This window comes from Vanellus vanellus (genome assembly GCF_965231255.1).
Source record: "Vanellus vanellus genome assembly, contig: HAP1_SCAFFOLD_943, whole genome shotgun sequence".
Lineage (NCBI taxonomy): Eukaryota > Metazoa > Chordata > Aves > Charadriiformes > Charadriidae > Vanellus > Vanellus vanellus.
In genome coordinates, this window is record NW_028127408.1 from 24,325 (window position 1) to 39,816 (window position 15,492).

The window sequence follows — 15,492 nt, forward strand, 5'->3', positions numbered from 1 at the left end:
CGGGAGGGCCGTGGGTGCTTCTCCCACCTGTTTCCCCATGGCGGGCAGGCACCGGAGCAGCTCTGCGCATCTTGGGGACCGCACATCCCTACAAAGCAAGGCATGGTCCCACCTCCAGGGGCTCCTCCAGAGACTGCTGCCAAAACCACGTTCCCGTGCTCAAGCACACGACGTACCATCACCTCCACCTCCGGGACTCCAAGGACACATCAGGAGAGAGACCAAAGTCCTTTCAGAGTCAGCAACCGGACAGGAACGAGCTTGAACTGGGTTAGAAATAAACTACCTTTAACCGTAGACCCTCCGCCTGACCTCATGGACCTTCGAACCCGCCCGCCGGCAACGTGACGGGGGGAAAACTGCCGCGCTGCACTTTCATAAAAACCCCGTCCCCCGTCTCCCCCCCCCCCGAGCGCTGGAAATCATCTCCTAAACTTAACAGGTCGATTTTCCTTCCCCGCTTCCCCCGTTCCCGGGCAGGAAGGGGCAACGGTGGTCCCGGAGGGGAGGGGGAAGGCGATGGGTACAAAGGGAGCAAAGGGCTCGTGCCAGCGGCGGGGGAGGACGGCGCTTTAACACACCCCGTCCCGGTCTCTCCGGCTCAGGATGAAACATCACCAGCGTCTCCCAAGGCAAACCCGAGGTCGGTTTCTCACCCCGCTGCGCCAAACAGCTGAGCTGGCTCGCGGACAGGGGCGGGATGCAACGTGGGAATGCACATACGGCTTCAATTTGAAAAGTGGCTAAAAATAGCACCACGAGGCTCCCACGTTCAACTGGGGCTCTCCAGCAAGAGATCAGTCTTTTTCCAACGAGTCCTGTAAAAGTTTTCCCTGCTCTGTTCCCATCAGGCTTTCTTTTTTTTTTTTTTTTTTTTTTTTCCTCCCCGCCATCAGTAGGTTTCAGAGTTAATCACTACCCCACGTGAGCCCCAACGTGACTTGACAAAGGACAGAGTCGTATATTATTAATTTTTTTTTTTTTTTTGGGGGGGAGGTGGTGGTGGTGGTTGGCGCTTTACAGGATTTTTTGGGGCATGATTCACCGTAAAAAGCCCCGGCTTGCTGAGCTGCCGCGAGCCGGTCGCATCGCACCGCCGGCTGCTGGGAAAGCTGGTCCCGCCAGCCAAGGCTCATCGTGCCAGAGCCGGAGGGGAAGATTTGAGGTGGCTATGACATGGGCGGGGGGGGGGAAGCCGAAATGGGACCTTGCCCAGGCTCACTGCTGCTCTAATTGCCCTGCACCCTTAACGAGGAATAGGGCTGCTTCCCCTGGCAGGGGTTGCTCGAACCAGGAGCTGTGCAGACCAGGGAGGAAAGAGGGGATGCCACGAGTGGGATATCGCCTTTTCCCTCTTCTTAGATCCCCATATGATGATTAATCCCAACATTTCCAGACTCTTATCAGAAGCAAAAAATCATATGCTCAGCTGGATTTTTTTTTTTTTTTTTTTTGGGGGGGTGGGGGGAGAATGTAATGTACTACATTAAAATTTAACATAATTGGGGGGGGAAACCTCTGAAATCCCTGCCCTGCTGCCCAAACAGCAGCCGCGACCCTGCCCACCCTTCATCTCACGTTTGCTCTGAACCCGCCACGCTTCTTTCCCCTCCACGGGATGAAATCGAGCGGCAACTTTTCGGGGCGCTTTCGGGCTGCCCGAAAACTTGGGGGCCAAACTCAGCACCCAGCTTGGCCGAGCAGATCCTGAGAGCTCCGCACGCTTCGTTTTCCGAGCGCGGTGATGGGAACGCCCCCCCGGCCCCCCCAGCCTCGCGCATCCCTCCGTCTTTGGAGAAGCATCTCTCTTCTCCCACGGGAGCCCGGTTTGGGTTTCTCGCTCTCCCCACGTTCATTTCGGATGCCACCTCCCTGAAAAGAAGGGAAGGCGAATCCTACCCCCCACCCCGACCTCCTCGCTGATCTCTCCACCTCCCTTCGACCGTTAAGGCCCATTATTTCCCAGCGAGCCGAGGAATCGGCCTCCCCTGCCCCACATCTCATCGCCTTGAGGACGATGCCCGGCCAGCTGCCGGGACATTTGGCATTCCAGCCTCCGCGACGCTCGGCTTTCCGGCCTCTGCTCCTTCAGAGGCCCAAGCAAAACCTAGCTAGGCCCAAGCAGCGAAACACGCGGCTTTGGGGGCCGAGGCTTCGCCGGGCGAGCGTCTCGCCCGGCCGGCTGGAAGGATTCACTCGATTTGGCACCCCGAGCCCAAGCCTGCCTTCGTGCTCCGGCTGGTCTAATTGTTTCTTAACGAAACGGGCTCTGACGATGCTATTTAATAAGGAGCTATACATCGCCTCCGGGGGATGGGAGGGAGAAACACGGTGCCTCGACACGTGAAAGTCAAGTCCCGTTTGCTCCGAAACCGTCCGCCGGCGAGCGAGGGAGGCTCGGAGACGTGATTTGGGCTCCTAGGAAGCTCGGGCTGCTCAACCCCCTCGTCCCCATCCCACCCACCCTGCCCGGGGGATGCTGGGGAGATTGGGCGAGGTTTGGTGGGGTGCTCTGACCTGATGATGAAGGCTCCTCTGGTCTCCAGGAGTTTCCGTTCGCTGCTGAAGCGCTTGAGCAGGTTGATCATGAACTTGTAGAAGTAGGAGTTCATGGTGGGGGTGGAGGGCGAGCACTCCAAGCCTTTCGTACCTGGGGACGCGGGGGAAAAGGAGAGCAATTAGAGCAGCCGGGGTCCGCCTGCCAAAGCGGTCGCGGCGAGAGCAGACACCCGAAATACGCTCGCAGCGCTCAGCGGAGGAGGGTTGCGGCACGAGAAGAACGTTTTCAAGCCTCGTATCACCCCATCTGCTCGGTCCAAGCAGAGCCAGCCCTGCCACAGCCCTCTCCATCCCTGGGAAAAGCATCTCGTGGTGGTCCCAAGCCCCTGAAGCAGCACACGGGGGTGAAATGGGCTTTTTGGGAGCTCACCCCAGAGCCGCTCGCCTTCGGTAGCTGGTAGGAGACGGGGTGGCCAAGGCTCTAGATGGGACGGGCAAGCCCGTCTCCTCAGATACGGCACCTACACTCATCCCGAAAACCAGATTGCTGGTGGGCTGAAGAGCCTTTAATCCAACCCCGCGTGCCAGAGATGCCCCGAGCCCGGCGCGCACGTCGCGGCGGATGCACGCGTTGGGCCCCGGGTCACGACCCGGCCACCGGTTTACGCTCGGTGACGTGATTTCCCCTGAGCAGGAGCCACTTGGTGCAACAGCCTCACACACAACTTGCCCCCGGGGGTCGGCACAAAGCACCGGTCAAACCACCGCAGAGCTCCAGGCTTAGAGATTGTACCGAAAAAATTATTTATTTATTTATTTTTTTCTTTGGTCTCTGTTTGGAAAAACCCTTTATAACAAAAGCAGCTGAAAGTTGGGGAAGGGGGAGACTGGCACGAAGTGGTCCCTCCAGCCTGGAGCATCCCGGAGCGCCGGTTGGGTCGGGGGCAAGGACCCGCTCGTGGTACCCATTGATTCTGCCCAGAAGGCAAAGGCGGCTTCGTTTTGAGGTGGCACTTAAGAACCGATCCCCTTTTATGAGTCTCAAAAGCAGAAAATTAAAGGTAATGAGAGCAGCCGGACTCTCCGAGCACGGAGGACGCGGGAAGTGCCCGGGCGGAGGGAAGGTGAGGGTGTGAATACGGAGAGAGGAGGATGAGGATGGGGTTAGCATCCAAGAGAAGACACGCAGCCCAAGAGAAAGGAAAATTAAATACGAGGGTCATCTGGACCAGAACGTGGTCGCCGGAGCCACGCGGTCGCCCTGCCTTGGTGTACCCGAAACCCCAAACCAGGCGTCTCCTGGAGCGCAAGCGTTTGCCGTAGCATCGTGTTTCCCCGCAGCTGCGGGGAAAGATGATCCGGACGAAGAAAAAAAAAAAAAATAGGATCTCGCCGAGCCGCTGCGCTCCGAAACAAAAGGTGCGTTTGCGGAGAAGGCAGGGGAGTAGCCGGCGTGAAAACGTAGCCGTGCCCCGCGTGCGGTCGCGCCAGCCGCGCGGCACCGGGCAAAAGAGGGTCGAGAAAGAGCCGCGGTGCGGACGAGGCGAAGCGGAGCAGCTCTGCCTTCTCCCCGCGGCGCAGCCTCGCATCTCCCAGCCTGTAACCACCGGCAGAGCCTCGAAAGCAAGCACCGGCTTTCCTTCTGGAAAAGGGGGTGGGGAAGGGAGGTGAAGAGCAGATGGAAACCGTCTTTCAAAGCTGCGAAAGCGGTGGGTTTTGCCCGTTTTTTTCAGCATCCAAACCAAAGCTGCGCTGCAAGCCAAGAGCTAGCAGCAGGCAGGGCATCGCATCTTCACCCCCACCAGCCAGTAACGGTACCCCAAGGTGGCGGCTTCTCCAGGGGAAGGTCTGATCTTGGAGTTTCTCTCTTCTCAAGACCCCAAAATTCGTGCTCCTGACCCCCACGGCATCAAGGACGGCGTTCCTGCCAGGGCTTGAGATGTGCTCACCGTTCCTCCGCACGGCAAAGCCAGCTTCGTACCCTACCACCTCCTCGCACGCCTTCCAGTGACAGCCAAACCCATTACGCATCCTAAACCGCATCCCAATGGAAAAACAGGAGGAGGCAATGACTTTCCTCCTCCCCAAATGATCCGGCGCTCCTGTCGCTCACTGCCAGCAGTGACGTGCAGGGCACAAAGCCCAGGAGCCACGTGGCTGGGAACGCTGGTGCAAGACAGACCCACCAGGAGCACCCTCGGGTCCACACTCCTGAGGTGGTGCAGCATCTCCCGCATCTCAGACTGGGGACTCAGAAGGACCTAAGGTGGTGCAGCATCTCCCGCATCTCAGACTGGGGACTCAGAAGAACCTAAGGTGGTGCAGCATCTCCTACGTCTGACTGGAGACTCGGAAGGTCCTAAGGTGGTGCAGTATCTCCCACATCTCAGACTGGAGACTCGGAAGGACCTAAGGTGGTGCAGCATCTCCCACATCTCAGACTGGAGACTCGGAAGGACCTAAGGTGGTGCAGCATCTCCCACATCTCAGACTGGAGACTCGGAAGGACCTAAGGTGGTGCAGCATCTCCCACATCTCAGACTGGAGACTCGGAAGGACCTAAGGTGGTGCAGCATCTCCCACATCTCAGACTGGAGACTCGGAAGGACCTAAGGTGGTGCAGCATCTCCCACATCTCAGACTGGAGACTTGGAAGGACCTAAGGTGGTGCAGCATCTCCCACATCTCAGACTGGAGACTCGGAAGGACCTAAGGTGGTGCAGCATCTCCCACATCTCAGACTGGAGACTCGGAAGGACCTAAGGTGGTGCAGCATCTCCCACATCTCAGACTGGAGACTCGGAAGGACCTAAGGTGGTGCAGCATCTCCCACATCTCAGACTGGAGACTCGGAAGGACCTAAGGTGGTGCAGCATCTCCCACATCTCAGACTGGAGACTCGGAAGGACCTAAGGTGGTGCAGCATCTCCCACATCTCAGACTGGAGACTCGGAAGGACCTAAGGTGGTGCAGCATCTCCCACATCTCAGACTGGAGACTCGGAAGGACCTAAGGTGGTGCAGCATCTCCCACATCTCAGACTGGAGACTCGGAAGGACCTAAGGTGGTGCAGCATCTCCCACATCTCAGACTGGAGACTCGGAAGGACCTAAGGTGGTGCAGCATCTCCCGCATCTCAGACTGGGGACTTGGAAGGACCCACTGGGTATCCAAAAAGCAGAATCACCTGGGAGATCAGATCCCGGTTGCAATCTGCAGGATGAGCGACCTCCAGCCTTATCACCTTCTTCCATCAACTCGCTCCCGAACATCTGATCCTCCCACCCAGCCTGGGTGAAGCTGGGCAGCGGGTCAGGGAGCTGGGAGCAAGGAGGGATGGGGATCCAGAGGTGGAAAAAACAAGTCTTAGCCCTGGGGTTTTTTTGTTTTTGGTTTTTTTTTTTAGGAGAGGAAAGCATGCTGTGACTGTCTGCACGCCCCAGGGAGCTTCTTCATCATCCTTTTCCTCCGGGAGCATCGAGAACGAACTCAAAAGGGATCGTTTCTCCCTCCCTTGCCCACCAGCGACGCCTGCGTGTCCCTAAGGAAGGTTTCCACCACGGAGCAGCCTTGCCCGATAACGCCGGGGGTGAGAAACCAGCGTGTGGGACTCTCCCAGGCTGCAAAAACCTCAACCAAATCTCAGCCGGAGTTTGCAAGGGCGACACACCTTCCCAAGGAGGCAAAACCTGCCAATCCTCCAAAAAAAAAAAAAAAAAAAAAAAATATCGGATGGGACGTCTAGGAAGCGGCCGGCACCTCGTTTGCCGTCGCGTAACCCTTCGCCGGCGCAGCCCGGCGCTCGGCTCGCCGCCCCGCGGGTTACGGCACAGCGCGGCGGCATCCCTGGCTCGAGGAGAACCGTAGGAGCAGCTTGACGAGCGTTTCGGGGAAGCACGAGAGACGAGCAGAGAGAAGTGTTATGAAAACTGTGGCTTAATTAATTGAAAACTCGCACCTCGCCCCCCTCTGTGTCCCATCTCCCCCCCCCCCTTCCCCGATTCCGACTTTGCAGATCCGTAACCTGCCAGATCGGCTGTTAACGTACCCGCGGCAGGGCTGGTGGCACGGCACGGCTCTGCTGCCTTTTTGTCTTTTTTTTTTTTTTTTTTTTTTTAATTTAATCTGGCACGGAGCGGGGGAGCTGGAAAAAGAAAAGATCCCTGGCTCAGAGGAATGACGAAACTCAGCCCAGATATCCGCTGTAATAGGAACAAACGGGAATTTTGGGCCCACGGGAAGGCGACAGCAGTGAAACAAGAGCGGGTAGGGAGAGACGATGAAATGCAGGTGGAAATCACAGCTCCGTGGCCGAAATGCACCGAAAAGCAGCCTGGACCCGTCTCAAGGACTACAGCATCCTCCCGCATCCCTGGCCGAAACGCAGCCTGGACCCGTCTCAAGGACTACAGCATCCTCCCGCATCCCTGGCTGAAACGCAGCCTGGACCCGTCTCAACGACTACAGCATCCATCCCGGGATGCTGGGCTAGTAAATCCCTTCCCGAGGCAAGCTCTGCAGCCGGGGGCAGAGCCGGGGACACACGAGAGGGCTTCTGCCACCACCTCCGCCCGCACCGGCACCCGTGTGTGTGTCCCCCCCCTCCCCGGCCCGGCGCGTCCCCAAGCGCTCAGCGGCGGTCGCCGTTCCCATCGCTGGCGGGGCCGGGCTATAAATCAACCCAGACAGGCCATTAGGGATCCATATTAAGACCCTTATAAATATATATTGTATAGCGGCCTGGAACATCGTGGCCGTCTGGCTGCTCGATGGGCTGAGCCGTCTCGAGACCTACAGTGGCCAAAGTGTCCCCAGATTGCTCAGGGAGGGGAAAGGTGGTGGTGGTGGGGGGGCGGGGGGGGGCTGTCCTGGCAGATTCCGCCACAAACTTGGCTTTTCCTACCTCGGCCGCAAAGTGCCGAACCTCACCCTGGCATAAAAAGCAACTTCCACTCATTTACCATAATTGGTTTCAAACGGGTCTTTAATTAAAACCGGCGCGGCGGACTCGCTTAACTCCATTGAAACCAAATTTAAATGGGATCGGACCGGAATTGATTCACTTCCCGAAGCAGGCTAAAGCCGGGTAAGCTGTTTAAAGAGTATCCACGAGGGTATTTGCGGCGGTTTAGCTCAAATGATTTCCCGCAATCCCTAATTGAAGCAATTTCAGCTGGGATACAGGGAAGGCGGGCTACGAGCTGGCGGGGCCGAGCATCCTTCTCTGGGGTATGACATTTCCAGCTCAGCCCGGACAAGGATCTCCCTCGGCTCCGCCGGGAGCAGTCGGGATTAAATGCGGCGGCCGGAGCGGGTCCGTGAGCTTTCAAACCGTACGGGGTTCGGCGGGAGCCCCGGGGGGCGACGTGGGAATCCGCGCGGCATCTCTCCTCCCACCCCCCCCCTCCCCCCCCCCAAAGTCCCTCCCCGGCGCCCTTCCCCAGGATGTTTTGAATTTTAGTTTTTGCAAACACGGGGCGGCGAAAGTCGCGCGGAGCGGGATAAAAATAGAGCCGTAAAAAAGGCAAACCCTCCCTCCCTCCCCTCCTCGCCCCCCCCCCCCCCCCCCCCCCAAAAAGCCCGGCGTGGGGCAGAGCTGGAAGCAGATGCGAACGCGTTATCGGCTCTGCAAAACCTCTGCTCTCCGCTCTCCAGAGCGCGGGATGCTGCGGAGGGAATAAAATCCCCCAAAATTACACGTTGCGCGGCCATGGGCTGCGCTCAGCCTGCTTTTTCAGGGCTGCCCGGGGGCACACGGATGCTTCTCCCCTTCCTAACTGGCTAAAAGAAAGGGTTTGCAATTCCCGAGGCTTCGGCATCTCGCCCCAAAAGGGGGTCCTCAGATAGACCGGGATACGTCCTCTGGACCCCTCCCTTGAAGGATTTGTGGGTTAGATCCCCCTCAGCCTTCTCTTCTCCAGACTGAAAAGCCCCACGTCCCTCAGCCTTTCCTCAGCAGAAAGATGCTCCACTGCCCTCATCATCTCTGTAGCCCTTTGCTGGACCCTCTCCAGCAGTTCCCTGTCCTTCTTGACCCGGGGAGCCCAGAACTGGACACAGTACTCCAGATGTGGCCTCCCCAGGGCAGAGCAGAGGGGGAGGATAACATCCCTTGACCTTCTGGCCATGCTCTTCTTGATGCCCCCCAGGATGCCATTGGCCTTCCTGGCCACCAGGCCACATTGCTAGCGCATGGCCATCCTGTTGGCCACCAGGACTCCCAGGTCCCTTTCCACAGAGCTGCTCTCCAGCAGGTCCGCCCCTAACCTGTACTGGTGCAGAGGGTTATTCCTCCCCAGGTGCAGTCCCCTACACTTGCCCTCGTTGAATTTCATAAGGCTCCTCTCCACCCAACTCTCCAGCCTGTCCAGGTCACGCTGAATGGTGGCACAGCCTTCTGGCGTGTCAGCCACTCCTCCCAGTTTTGTGTCATCAGCAAACTTCCTGATCATAGAATCATAGAATTGTCTAGGTTGGAAGAGACCCTTGGGATCATCGTGTCCAACCATCTACCCTACTCTACAAAGTTCTCCCCTACACCATATCCCCCAACACCACATCTAAATGTCTCTTAAACACATCCAGGGATGGTGACTCAACCACCTCCCTGGGCAGTCTATTCCAATGTCCGACCACTCTTTCTGTGAAAAATTCTTTCCTAATGTTCAGTCTAAATGCTGATGGTACACTCCATCCCTTCATCCAGGTCATTGACGGATATATTGAACAGGACCGGACCCAGTACTACGATTCCCCAAATGAAGTGATAAACAACGTACAGGGAGCGGTTTGGAACACTAAGAACAAAATCCCTCCAAAAGATGTCCCATCACAGCACATCTCAAGTTCGGTCCAGGCTCTGGGGCGCTGCACCTTCTCCAGTGGGGACGCAGCAGGTCTGAACCCAACAGACTATGTTTCTAAGCAACCTCCTCCGGAGCAATCTGCCGACTCCGGGGATATCCACGGACTGCTGGTTGGAAGCAATGACCTCAGACGTGTTAGCGCACACACGTATGGAGTCAACCTCCCGGTAAACATCCTATAGCGTGAGGCGCTCAGAGGGTAACGCCGCCGTCCCCGCCATCTCCGGCAGGAAGCCAGGCGGGAGAGACCCGACCGAGTCGGAGAGGAAAGTGCCTCCTGTGAAACAAAGGGTCATAACCGCTTCTCCTTCCAAAGCTGTGGAGAAAGGAAGGAAGAGATGTGTGCGAGAGTGACCCTGTACGAGGCAGCAGATGGTATCGGCATCCTTTTGGAGGGGGCTTTCTCCTCCCGTGCAAAGCAGAGCTGGAGACTAGGCTGGAGGGCTTGCACCTGTGCTATCATAGGATAGTTTGGGTTGGAAGGGACCTTTAAAGGCCATCTAAGTCCAACCCCCTGCAATAAGCAGGGACACCTTCAACTAGATCAGGTTGCTCAGAGCCCCGTCCAATCTGACCTTGAATGCTTCCAGGGATGGGGCATCTCCAACCTCGCTGGGCAACCTGTTCCTGGGTTTCACCACCCTCATCCTCTGACTCTACCCTCTTTTCGTTTAAAACCATTACCCCTTGTCCTATCGCAACGGGACCTGCTAAAAAGTCTGTCCTCACGTTTCTCATAAGCCCCCTACAGGGACTGGAAGGGGCTCTCAGGTCTCCCCGGAGCCTTCTCTTCTCCAGGCTGAACCCTCCCAACTCTCCCAGCCTGTCCTCCCAGCAGAGGGCCTCCAGCCCTCCCAGCATCTCCGGGGCCTCCTCTGACCCCGCTCCAACGGGTCCATAGAACGGTTTGGGTTGGAAGGGACCTGAAAGATCATCCAGTTCCACCCCCTGCCCTGGGCAGGGACACCTCCCACCAGCCCAGGTTGCTCCAAGCCCCGTCCAACCTGGCCTTAAACACTTCCAGGGATGGGGCAGCCACAGCTTCTCCGGGCAACCCAGGCCAGTATCCAGTGTTCTGTGTCCTCCTTATGTTGAGGGCTCCAGAGCTGGATGCAGTACTCCAGGCGGGGTCTCACCAGAGCAGAGCGGAGGAGCAGAATCGCCTCTCTCGACTCGCCGGCCTTGGTGACAACCACTCTTGAGTCATCTGCTACTTGTCCCGACTTCTACGCGGTTGACAAAACACCCTCAACGCAAAGCAGGCAGCAGGATTCCCGTTGTACGAACCGGATGGGTGCTTGCCCCACCACCCCGAGGAGCGCAGAGCTCTTGGGCGCAGCCCTGCAGACCTTGTCCCTGCAAAGCGGGCAGAAGACAACCAAGGACAGACTCGTGGAGGTCAGCACCCGGCTACCTTCTTCCAGGGCAGCCGGAGCAGGTCCGGAGGAGAGATGTTGGGTCTGCCAGGCGGCGTTGGGCCGGGTTGACCCCGGCTCATTGTGTTTGGAGAAAGCGTCGAGGGCATCTGACCTTCCATTAACCGGAGAACAAAGCGGCTAAATAAAAACTGGAGCTGGGAACAGGCTGCGGAAGTGGGACACGGCTTTCCTGACTAATCAACCGGCATCTGAAGGAAACCAAACTCAATGGCAGGGAAACAACTGCGTAAACACATCCCGAGGGAAGAAAGGCAGCGAGAGGAAGCGGGGGGGGAAGACCACGGCAGCGCTGGCCCCCGCCGCCTCCTCCTCCTGCCCTCACCGCTGGGCTGGCAAAACCCCGGAGCGCCGGGATGGAGAGCGCGGCACGGAAACCTGCTTTGAAGGGTGCCCGCCTTCATTTACCCGCAAAGCCGTCAACCGCACGATCCGACGGGCCTCAGAGGTAGGAGAGGAGCGGACCTGAGATGGCGCATCCCTCCTCCCCCTGCCCGCTCCGGCGGCATCTCGGTCTAAAGCGGGATGAAGGGAACGGAGCAATTTAACCGCAGGGTGAAGCGCTGGTACCCCGCAGGGTCCCCCCTCCAACGCTGCAACAGCATCCTACTGCCGACAAAGCACTGCGCCGAGGCGTGCTAGCCGGGAAAAGAGCGCTCGGGAAGCACTCCCATCCATCCCAGTACAAAGCCAGTGACCCCACAAAGGGGTAGACCCTCTCTCCAGTACCAGCATCTCATTTTTTTTTTTTTTTTTTTTTTTTTTTCGCCTGGGAAGGGCTGTGCTCACAACTACACCAGCTTGTAGGGCAGGGTTTGGGTTCTCTCGCGACGTCACTACCCCGGGACCACGCAGACGTAGGGATTTCCACCAGCCACCCTCCCACTGCCAAAAAAGTCCGTTCCCCCCACCCCCACCCCGATCAAAAGTGTCTTTTCCGAGAGCCCCTGCTTTTCCCGGCACAATCCAGGAGGGTCCCGGCCCAGCTGTGACCCCTCGCTCCCCCGGGAGCCGGAGCCCACCAACCCATCCCCTCTCAGCACTGGGTGGTCACAGCCAGACGGGACCAGGGGTCACCTTAAACGTCCGTCTCCTTTCCCCTCCCTCCGTCCCCCAAAACCATCTGCCTCTGGGTAAAAGCCGATGACCGCGCAAAGCTCAGCCCTAAACAAATTTCCAAAGGAACACTTTTTGGGGGCTTTTTAAGGAAGAGGAAAAGCAGGTGACGATGCCGGAGCCCGTTAGGACCTGGGTGGTGGTGGTGGGGGCGGCCAAGCAGCCCCAGGTTGGGGCAACGGGAGCTCCAGCGGGATCTGCTGGAGGCGGGGAGAGCCAGGCTCTTTCCAAACGTTCCGCTTGAAGAAGCGAAGCCAAGAGGTTCTTCCAGAGAGCTAAGAGGGGCCACGGCGGCCGTTCGGATCCGCGCCATCCAGCCGGCTATTTTTAGATCATCCGCAAGGAAGGAAACCTCAGACGACCATCGGCGTGAGCTGAACTGCAGCTCTTCGGTGGAGGAGCTGCTCCACCCTGGGGCGGTCTCACTTCTGACGTGGGAAGGACGGAGGAGACCCTCCGAGGTCTCTGCAACCCCCATCCCTCCATCACTGGCGACGGCCGCCAGCGCGAAACAGGGAGATCTGCAAGAAAAACTACCACCCCAAAAACCCAACCCACCCAAAACCAGAGCTGGACGCTGGCGAGGACGTTTTTAAGCCCAAGGAGGGGCGAGCGATCCCAGATGTTCAGAGAAAACGAAGCCTGGGGAGGAGGAAAGCAAAGCCTCCCTCTCCGGCGGGGATTTTTTGCAAAGCCCCGTCGGCCGCATCCTGCGCGGGGAGAGGCGGCCTTGGCTCCGCGCTCGGGTCGCAAGCCAAAACCGCCCCGAAACGTGCTTTTGGCTGGGGGGACGACCTGGCTCGGAGAGGACAACGGGGAGGGCCTTAAATAGCAGCGGCGGAGGAGAAGGGGCAGCCGAGCAAACGGCAAAGGATGAGCCACAGATAAAGGGAAGGTGGAAAAAACACTTCCCCGTGTGCCAGGAGGAGTAATGAAAGGCTTTTTTTTTTTTAACTCCCAAGTCTCCAGGAAATAGGATTGTCCCTCGTCATCTCTCTCTTCCGAGGTCCCACCCGACACTCGGAGCAATGAAGCAGTTGACAGTCAACACGAGAAACCCTGAACACGCAACATCGAAAGTACGGACCAAACCCTTTGCAGATCCATCTATGTTTTTTTTGGGCACCCGGGCTTGCAAGTCAGCGCATCATCCTGAACCCGTTTCAGGGCTCTGAGGGCTTTTACAAAGAGAGAAGAGGCTGGCACCCAAGGTCCCGTAAAAAAATAGGACAACAATGACGTCCCTCCACACCAGCCACTGTGAAACAGAGTCCCAAATCCCCAAAATGTGAGCTGGAGGAAAAACGCAATGGAATAAAGGCAGTCCCCCGGTCTGCTCCACAGCACTCCATCCCCATGTGATGCCATCTAGGGATGGATAGATTGATATTGAGAAGGGCTCCGGAGATGCTGGGAGGGCTGGAGCCCCTCTGCTGGGAGGACAGGCTGGGAGAGTTGGGGGGGGTCAGCCTGGAGAAGAGAAGGCTCCAGGGAGACCTGAGAGCCCCTTCCAGTGCCTAAAGGGGCTCCAGGAGAGCTGGGGAGGGACTCTGGATCAGGGAGGGGAGCCAGAGGTCAAGGGGGAAGAGGTTTAAACCAAAAGAGGGGAGATTGAGATTGGATATGAGGAAGAAATTCTTTGTTGTGAGGGTGGTGAGCCCCTGGCACAGGCTGCCCCGAGAAGCTGTGGCTGCCCCATCCCTGGAGGTGTTCAAGGCCAGGTTGGACGGGGCTTGGAGCAACCTGGGCTGGGGGGAGGTGTCCCTGCCCGGGGCAGGGGGGTGGGACTGGATGATCTTTCAGGACCCTTCCAACCCAAACCACTCTGTGATGACCGTAGGATATGAATTATTACTACTGGGCCTTGGCTTGGGCCTTCTTCTGCCCAAGCAAACCTGACCAGTGCCACCGAACCCGGAGCGAGCCCCAGGAGCAGGGATGCGCGGAGCTGCGGCACTCACCGGAGGAGCTCAACTGGCCAGCCCTGGCCGGGACGTGAAGCTCCACTGGGCCAGGTCGCATGTCGGAGCCATCAGAGGGACCGTGACCCTCCGTCTGTCCCGCCGGGGAAGAAGCGATCTCGGCCAGCACTTCCAGGTCCTTCAGGATAACCTGCGGAGAGAAGGGAGGGCGCGGGGTGGTGGTGGTGGGGGGCGTGAGCGCACCCAGGGGTGAGCTCTCCTTTCCCAACCCGCGGCCGGAGAGGGCGAGATGGGAAGCAAACACCAAATCCCAGAACATCAGGAAAAGCGCAGGGAAGAGAGGGCAACCTGGGAAGTTCAAAGGGGAAATTTCAAACGATCGCCGAGAGGATGGGGAAGGAAAGTGAAAGGGGAAGAAAAAAAAAAACAACCCAAAACACCCCAGTTTCTGCTCTGCGCATCCTAAGGGAACGCGTGAAATTAAACCGAATTTACGCAGTGGGGAGGAGGGCTTGCTTCTCCCTCATCCCGCTTCGGGGAGGTCCGGGCTTCGCTTTCCCGCTCCCCTTCGTAACCGCCGATTTGGGACAACCCCAGCAAGAGGACGGGGATGCTCTCAGGGGCAGCACCCCAGGGCAGGCTCCGAAATAACCGAATTACTCTATATATAGCAGTGCTGGAGAAGTGATTACAGAGTGAGTGGTTTTGTTGTTTTTTTTTTTTTTTGCATCCTCAACCCTTCTCGTGTCTCAGACTATTTTGGGTCCGTTCCTCCCCCCCCCCCCCCCATCCCCCTTCATTCGAACGTCCTTGGGTCTAGAGGTTTCATCAGCCGGCCCCGATGCTCCGCAGCAGAGCAGGATCGCTGCCAAAAAGGTCCGATGGCCACGTCTAACCCATCCGCATCCGGCGCGGCGCATCCCCCCACCCCCACCCCTCGCCCAGCGGCGCGGCATCCCAGGCTTTCCGTGTGCTCTCACAAAGGCATCGTTTTAAGGAATTAAGGGAGTTTTAGCTTCTGAGCTACCAAAAAAAAAAAAAAAACCAACCACCCCTTACCCCTGGAAAAAAATAGCCAATTAAGCCTTTTTTTTTTTTTTTTGATCACGCAGAACTTGAAAATACGACCCCTGAAAATCAGAAAAAGCAGCTCCTGGGTTTTTCTGCTGCGCAGAGAACGTAAGTTGGGTTGGTGTTTTTTTTTTTTTTTTTTTTTTTTAGATAATTAGGGATGGTTTTCAAGCCCCCCCAGCAGCCTTTGAGCAGGCAGCGTGGTGTCCGGTGCAGAGGCGGCCGTGGGGAAGAACCCTGCCATGGAACACCACGAGGCTCCAGCCCTTTTGGGAAGACTCTGTGCCTACAAACATGATTAAGCCCCAGCCCGTGGCTCCCCAGGGGAGGGGGGGAAAAAAATTAAAAAAAAAAAATAAAATGAAGACAATAACAACTTGTACTGTTGTCCCCGAAGAATACGGCACCTCCGTGATGCTGTCAAGGACGGGAGCGCGTTGCCAGCGCGGGAGGTCACTGCCACCGCCAGCCTTCATCCTCTTCCAGGGAGGGGACTCTGCGGTCCCTGGCAGAGGGATGACCTTGGTCCTCCCTCTCCATGCGGTTTGCCAACATCAGCGGTACCGGATAAAGCAACGCTGG

At 57.7% G+C, this 15,492-nt stretch overlaps 1 protein-coding gene across 1 annotated transcript in view; it reads right to left on the reverse strand.

The window, feature by feature from the left end:
* Positions 1 to 15,492, reverse strand: part of VAC14 (VAC14 component of PIKFYVE complex) — a 60,748-nt gene that overhangs the window by 22,593 nt on the left and 22,663 nt on the right. Inside the window, exons 11-12 of the mRNA XM_082501074.1 lie at positions 13,879 to 14,029; positions 2,518 to 2,650 (exon numbers count right to left, since the gene is read on the reverse strand). Coding sequence (XP_082357200.1) covers positions 2,518 to 2,650; positions 13,879 to 14,029 — 284 coding nt within the window. The remainder of the gene's footprint in view (positions 1 to 2,517; positions 2,651 to 13,878; positions 14,030 to 15,492) is intronic.